Source organism: Pteropus vampyrus, unplaced genomic scaffold, assembly GCF_000151845.1.
Source record: "Pteropus vampyrus isolate Shadow unplaced genomic scaffold, Pvam_2.0 Scaffold361, whole genome shotgun sequence".
In the NCBI taxonomy this organism is placed as follows: Eukaryota; Metazoa; Chordata; class Mammalia; order Chiroptera; family Pteropodidae; genus Pteropus; species Pteropus vampyrus.
The window spans coordinates 190,092-197,976 of NW_011889142.1; the positions used below are offsets into that span (position 1 = coordinate 190,092).

Below are 7,885 nucleotides of genomic sequence, written 5' to 3' on the forward strand. Positions count from 1 at the left end.
TTAAACGGTGATATCCAGGCTCTCATAATTCAGAGCATGGAAACCTAATTAATGGTAAGCTGAGCATCTTTTGAACTGTACAAACTCCAAACAGTCCCACACAAATATGTCACTTTTCTGTAGCAATAAAATGAAAGCCAAAGGTAGCCATTTTTAAAAATGACCTTCACACTTTAATGACAAAAGAATGAGGATCATACAAAAGTCAAATCATCATTTTAGTGTGGACTTGGTAAACCTAAGTTCATCCAGGTCTAGCAAGCAGGGCAATAGGCTCGGGTTTGTTTTTGTTTGTTTGTTTGTTTGTTTGTGTCATTCACTGACTTTCCCCATACTTAGGACAGTCTATAAAGCATTTAAAAATTCCCAGAGAGGCTTGAGCAATATTTAAAAACATGTACATCTCACAGCAACCCCAAACCAAGATGAAACCTTGACTCTCACTGACCTTTCTTTCAAACAGCTAATAGGCATTTGCTTATCATCCACACCATATAGAAATAGGAAAGTTTTGACAATATTCAAAAATTATGACTTCGACTAAAGATCCTTTGGCCCCTTCTTACTAGGCCTCAGTGTTGCTGCGGCTGCTACAGGGATTCCCTAGTTCTGGGAAGATACTGTTTAGTTCTGGGAAGATACCGTTGACCTTAAATAGCCAAATATTTCTCCAGCAAAATGGCTTTATTGGGAGCGACAAACAATTGCGATTTGGAACATGCTGCCTAAGGGTGAACCACGGCAAGTCCAGAGAACAAAGGGGAGGAACATTTTTATTACAGAAAAAGGGGGAGCTCAGAGGGGCTGTTGTAAACAAGAGAGTCTATGGGTGGAGCTGGGAATTCGAAGTGTAGTGACTTTTCCGTGGCTGAGTTGTAACCGTCTTCCATTGGCTGAGCGGGTGACCAGAGGGAAGGTCGTCCTCCCTAATGGAGTAGTAGACTAGAGAACACCTTCCTGTTTGGGGTAACTGAGGACGAGAGGGGGGCGGGAGAGCCCCCTACAGGCTGTCTCAACTCCAACTTAAATGGGGCTTGTCTATTAGTTCTCACAACATACTCCCCTGGGACGATTATGACTTCAGTTTCCACAGCAGAAACTTCCATTTGCTCACTCTGCTACTTCTCTCTATTCAGAATACATTTGACAACCCCTTTTTTTTTTACAAAAATCATTTATTTTAACAAGTCTGTATGTGTGTGCGTGCCAAGTGTACAAAGATTGATTCTTAAAGTTTTTCTAAAGCGGTCCGAACGTTACAGCAGGTCCCTAATATTGTACATATGTTACTACCTTCTTTCCCAACGGTCACCGTTTATTAAAAGTCCACTTGGTGCCAAGTATTAAGCACTTTTAGTACATGACTTCATCTAATCTTCACAGAATCTTAAGAGGAAGATTCCATTATTACCATGACTTGACCGATGAAAATAGGGAGGCTTACATAGGCGAAGTCTTTCAAGCCCCTTCCCAGCCTGAAGCTCTCATCCCAAGGCCCCGAGTAAAGCCTTTGTTTATATGTTGCCTCAATAAGGGAATGTTTGCGAAAAGGTAATCAGTTTTTCGATATGTTTTTATAATATTTCTCTCCCTGCGAATCATCATGGCATGTACATACAATGCAAACGATAAAATAAAGAGCCTGGCAGGCACATAAAACGTCATAAAAATGTTCCCTCCGGAGGCAGCTGTAACACGGCTTGTAGAGCATACGCTAAGGTGTACCCTTCCCCAAAATGACTAAATATAAACCTCTGCCCCATAACTTGAACCAATTTAATGTAATCACGTCCCAGTAGCACTGAATTAGCTGTCACTTCGAAGATGAGGATTATACACAAGGACTGTTTTCAGCATTTGGTGTCGGAGGAGTTAGGGCTGGGCACACCAGATTTAGCAAATAAAAATACAGGATACCTAAATTTGTATTTCAGAAATGCATCCCATGCAACGTTTAGGATATAGTTATATGAGAAAAGTATATTTGAATTCATATTTAACGGGGTGTCCTGTATTTTACCCGTCAACCCAAGGAAAGGAGAAAGAACGACATGGACTGGAATTCAGCTCTAAGTTGTTTTTATTTGTTTCTTTTTTTTGTTTTTTAAGCGACAAGGTAAAGGGAAGTGGCTCATAAAACCTTTTCTGGCAGGTTTAAGGCAAAGAAATGTTTCGTTTCAAGTTAATGTTTACTGAAAACTCTGAACACATAAACTTTCCACAGCTACTTTATTATGTGACCGGTAGAATAATGAATAGCTCCAAGCTTGGTCATGGTATGCAGACGATTTAGAAATGGTTTGCCTTCTTCCTGCCCACTCAGAAAAACAAATGCCCACTGAAGTACCCAAAGCAAACCTAAGCTGAAGGGGAAGTTGAAAAAAATAGCTTTTACTACCTGCCAGGTGCAAGTCATCAATGCTACGGCTCTTTAGCTCCTTCTTTAAAGAGCTCATAAAATAGTGTCATTAATTATTTACCAGCACCTCAAAGCAGAGTTCAATGTAAACATTCAAAGTCAGGTAGAAAAAGAAGCGAAAGGATCATTTCCCTCAGAACCCAGGTCTCGGTCCTTCCAAAGTTCATTTATTTGCTTTTTATAAGGATTGCAACATTAATGCCGCTATGTGTCAGGTACTGTGACAGGCCTGATATTCTTTCTTCCTCCCTGGAGTCCAGACGAGTAGGCGACACATCACACGGATAAATATTGCAGCAGGAGTGCGACTTCCTCCGTCTTGGCTTGAGAGTCAGTTCGAAAATTCACGTGGAAACCGCAGGGAACCAAAAACATGCTCGCGTTTTAAGCAACTTGCAGGTGACAGACTCTCCTGTGAGGGACGTTTTGCTTTTGTACATTCGAAGGGAAAAGTTCCGAGACCCGTCCGGTCTCGGGGCGGTGCCAGGCCAGGCTCTCTAGGGGCTGCGTTCGGGGCGTGGGGTCCCTGGCTCGGCCTACACGCCGGAGCTGAAGGCAGGCGATTCCCGCTGCAGGGGGCAGTGGCCTGACCGCAGCACGACCACCAAGGTGTTTGTCGAGCGACAGGTGCTCAGGCTCCACCCAAGGGACGACAGGGCCGAAACTGAGAAGAGAAGGACCCCCCAAGAGATTCAGACGCACAGCTTCAGGCAAAAACATCGTGTCACCTAGTCGGATGAGCCAAATCCCACCAGCTGCACTCACAGGAGGGCTGCAGGGGTGTTCATCCATCCTGGGGTTCATTTTCTCCCCTCCAGGGAACCAAGAAAAGGTTACGAGACTAAATGTGCTCTTTCCTCAGTGCTACTTCATGGACGAAAATAGCTAAGATTGCTCAGCTTTCACCCAAGTTTCGTCCTGAGGCCACGGCACACGTCTTCCAGAAAGTATGCCGGACACACTCACATGTTCCACGGCTCACGAACAGCTTTCCTTCCATGTTTCCGGAGACGAAAGGAAACAAGAACCTGGGAAAGGAAGATGATCTTTTAAATCCACAGCATCGCCTTACATACGAGTCATGAAGTATGTGGGAGGGAAAAGCACATCACACTCAGGTGTCGCTGGGTTTAGTACGCAGAGGAGGCAGGAAGCGGGGCGTGTGTGGTTTCATCCACTGCGACAACAGGAACTGGAAAGGAACGACGTCATTTCTCTTCTGAAATTCATCAGTGACCCATGCGTGACGGAGTCAATCACCTGACCAGGGGCGTGTTTAGATTACTGCACTCTCACTGGGAAAACCATCCCCTGAAATTCCAATAATACCACCGACATATTATGTTGCAAATACCGTACATTTCCAAAAGTAAAGACGTCCGAAATCAGTCCGATGTGCTTGATCTTGCTTTATACGGTCACAGCAACACGCGGCCCTGCCGGCCCAAAGCCCTGAGTAAGACGGGGTGCGATCGAGGGGCGACTCCTCCGCCAGACCTAGGGAAACGTTGTTCCGCTTACCAGCGGCCCCCTACGCGAGCCCCCTAAATGAGATGGAGCAGGTCTTGTTTGTGCAAGGGGTGCCAACTTTCGAAGAGAAAAGCAACAGAGGTCTCCGCTGACGGATTCGATGAACGAAAACAAAATTCAAACGGTCTCCGGTCTACATAACTAAGTCGTCAAAATTTGTCGCGAGTCTTTCCATACTATTTGGTAGCAGGACAAAAATTACCTAGAATCTCTCAGCGTCGCATTTTAAAATAAGGTGAGTTGTATGTACAGTTTAATTCCTTTTATTGTCTCCCGAAAGCTCAAGAAACCAGCACTTACGGATACCATCAGAACCATCCCAACACGAAGGCTTGAAATGCCTTAAGTGTGCACAGCTGTTCCCCGTTTATAATAAATGTTCAGACAGCAAAGTATCTTGTTGTAGCCTCCCCAGACCTCTGTGAGATGCTACCAACGTCCTCATTTTACAAATGATAAACTTGAAGCACAGAAACGCTAAATATCTTTCCTAAAATCACTCTAGATCCCGTTGTCTCCCTCCAAACTCGGGGGAAAAAAAGATTTTACTTACACCCAGGTGTACTATACAACCCAGGCTTTTCTGATTAACACAGTAGAATCAGGTATTGGTCTTTTCATGTATGAATGCTGAATGCCATGCCCTCGCCAAGTTCCACAGTGACAGTTCACTCTTATATTGTCATGAAGACCCTTCTGTACAACCTAATGAAACCTAAGGAATCCTTACCCCATAAAAAAAGAACACATGCAAATGTTCGCAGCAGCAGCATTATTCATAATAGCCAGAGTAGAAACCACCCAAATGTCCATCACCTGAATATCATTCAGCCAAAAAAGGCATGGTGTATGACACAACGTGGAGGAACCCTGAAAACATTACGTTAAATGAAAAAAAGAAACGAGTCACAAGAAACCGCATGTCGTACAAGTCCGTTTGCACGAAATGTCCAGAATAGGCAAATCTATAGAGACAGGAAGTAGATTAGTGGTTGTCTGGGGCTTTGGGGGGTTGGGGCAAATGGGGAATGACTGCTCATGAGTATGGGGTTTCTTGTTGGGGTGATGAAAATGTTCTAAAATTGATTGTAGCGATGCTTGCGCACCCAAGAACACACTTAAAACCCACTGGATTGGACCCTTAAAACAGTGTATTGTAAACTATGTGAATTATATGTCAGCGAAGATGTTATTTTAAAAACAAGCATTAAAAAATGCACATACGGAAAATAACATTTGCAAGATAATTTCTGAAGGTTCACGAAAGCTCATCTACAGGTGCAGTGGGGTCGAAGACTCAAGGTCAGTAACTCCTGCTCTAGAGAAACAAGAATCATCATCCTATTTTCTTTGTTTTACAGATAAGTTTATTTCAGATTCCCACAGCACAGCTACCAGGCCTATGCTGCCTACGTTTGAAGATCACATGATCACAGTGGTTTTCAATACAGAGTCATTAAAAACAGTTAAATTGTATAGTTTCATAACTATAACTTTTGCGAGCTTTAAAAAGGACCTTGAGTAACTGAGTATTATTTGTAAGGCATGGCTGGAATTCAAAATGTAGAAGATACAGTTTTTGTTCTCAAGGAGCTTAAAATCTAATGGATGGCGAAAGATCAACACACAAATAACAATATACATAATAAAAGGTGAATCTTGCATTGAAAAGGCCCAGGAAGAGGGGCGGAAGAGTGATTAAAGGAAAGCTTCTTGGCAGAGGTGGACTTTAACGCTGGCTTTCGCCTTGAAGAATAGGTGGGATTTGAACACGCAGAGGAGTAGAGAGAATTTCAGATGGGAAAAGGAGCAGGCATCCCTTCCGAATCGTCCCTGGGAACCATGAAGAGGGACCTTATTGTCACGCCGAGGGTCCTGGCCTCGGTTTGGGAGGCCACGGCAAGCTGCCGGTCAAAGTGGTGTGTTAATAGGGTTGTGGCTGCAAGTGGGAGACGGGAAACTTGGAGCAGGGACACAAATAGGGGACCTAGTCTAATGGTGTGAAGAAAAAGTTACTAGTCTGATTTCACCAGTGGCATCGTGGCTCAGTAGCTATTTAGAAGGACCAAGGCACCCGCTGGAAAGTTAGAAGCCACTCATTTAAAGTCCTGCCAGTAGAGAAGGCAGCTGTAGCTCATCGTGGTACACATGTCCCTTGAAAAACGCCATGTACAACATGAGTTTTGAGATTTTAATTTAGCGTTTAAGGTGAAGGTCAGGCTACGCTGGCTTGTGGGATGAGGAGGGGCGCCGAACGCTGTGATAATAAGCGTAGCAGACACCGGTGACGTTCTCCAGGTGACAGTAAATAGTGCCGAGAGGAGTTGGACGGTGAGCGTGCACGTGACCGAGTCAACGTACGCTCCGAAAAATGACACGCCCGCGATAGCGAGCACGGCGGGGTCGGCTGGGCACATTTTGTCGCCATCGCTCTATTTGTTTGTGCCCGAGGTGCCTGGAGGTGGCCTGTAACCTTGCGGGGCAACCGTGCCTGGGTCACAGGGTCAGCACGCGGCCCGGCGGCGGACGCGCAGCACAGCGTGGCGCGTGCGCCGCCCGGGGACTGCGTTCGTCGCCGCTCAGGGGGGCCGAGAGGAAGCGGGACGCTACCAAGAAGGTCCCTCGCGAGCACAAAGCGACCGTCAGTGGAGAGACGGGGGAGGACGGTTGGCGAGGCGGGCTACGTGCCGCTCCCCTTCACAGACCAGGCCCGACGTGCCACGGCCCTTGCCCCCGCGGGGACCCCGGCTCCCGCCCGCCTCCGGCCCGGCTCACTTGTCGCGGATGATGGTCTGCAGCTCCCGGATCTGCTCGTTCATGGGCAGCAGCTTGAGCTGAGCCCCGATCTGCCAGGACACTTCGCAGTCCCCGAGGCTGCTGTCCGTGCTGTGGCCGGCGACCCCGCAGGCCTGAGGGGTCCCGTCGGCGGGCGCGTCGCCGGGGGCGTGCCCCGTGCCGAGGCTGGGCTTGGTCTCCGAGGCGCCGCTGCCCCCGGCATGATCCGCGATCTCGTCGCCAGGTCGCGGCGGCTCGGCGCTCGGGGTCGAGGCAGAGTTTACTTTTTGGTTGTGACAGGGCATGGAGTCCGCACAGCGTAACCCCGTGGCCATACGCCGCACGCCGGCTGTCCCCGCAGCTACGGACCCCTACGGACAGAGGACAGCAGGGACCGATGCTCACGTGCCGTCCCGCGGAACCTCCGACCCGCGGTGCCCTCTCACCCCGAGGCCCCGGCCGGCTCCGTGTCGCCGCCGCCGCCCCGGCCCCGCCCCCCGGGCTCCGGCCCGCCCACACACCCCATTGGCTCCCGCCCCTGCCACTCCGCCGTGCGCGGCTCCTTAACCCTTTCGGTGTCCCGCTGCGACGCGGCCGCGTGGCGGGACCGTCTTCCGGGCCACCTGGGGAATCGTGCAGACAGCGCGAGTGGGGAGCCGGGAAAAGCTGGGGTGCACGCTGCAAACTGACCGACTGCGCACGGAGCACCCTGCCTTTCACACTTCCTTTCGCGTCCCTGGGTTCCATCTCAGACGTCGCGAACGCGCATCTGAAACGCAGGCCCTGGGAACCCGCACCCCAGCCAGCTCTACGACGCCTCCGTACACGCCGACGTCGAAAAGTACTGCCCACACGTTCTCCGCTCGAGCTCCTGTGCTGAGTGGACAGTAGAAAAAAAGTGTCTTTCTAACTCTTCAAAAGAAATCAAGGGGTAGTGGATGTGAAATGCCGTCGGCATCGCCATGGTAACTGCACAGCGTCGGGCCCAGCCGACACACATAAGGGAAGGCGTAGCGGCCAAGCACACCTGGGAGGGCGCGGCCGGCTCGGCGTCGTTTAAGTTCATTTGGTCTGGTCACATGGGCAGACTGAAGCTGCTGTTACTGGAAATAACGGAAGCAACAAACCCATTGCATGTATCAGTAGAAATCCTTCACGTGC

The 7,885-nt window shown here is 48.8% G+C and overlaps 1 protein-coding gene across 2 annotated transcripts in view; it reads right to left on the bottom strand.

The window, feature by feature from the left end:
- Positions 1–7,205, bottom strand: part of UPRT (uracil phosphoribosyltransferase homolog) — a 25,836-nt gene extending 18,631 nt beyond the window's left edge. For both annotated transcript variants that reach the window (XM_023522897.1, XM_011379499.2), the window contains exon 1: positions 6,725–7,205. In XM_023522897.1, coding sequence (XP_023378665.1) covers positions 6,725–7,059 — 335 coding nt within the window. In that variant the 5' untranslated portion in view covers positions 7,060–7,205. The remainder of the gene's footprint in view (positions 1–6,724) is intronic.
- Positions 7,206–7,885: the final 680 nt, after the last annotated feature.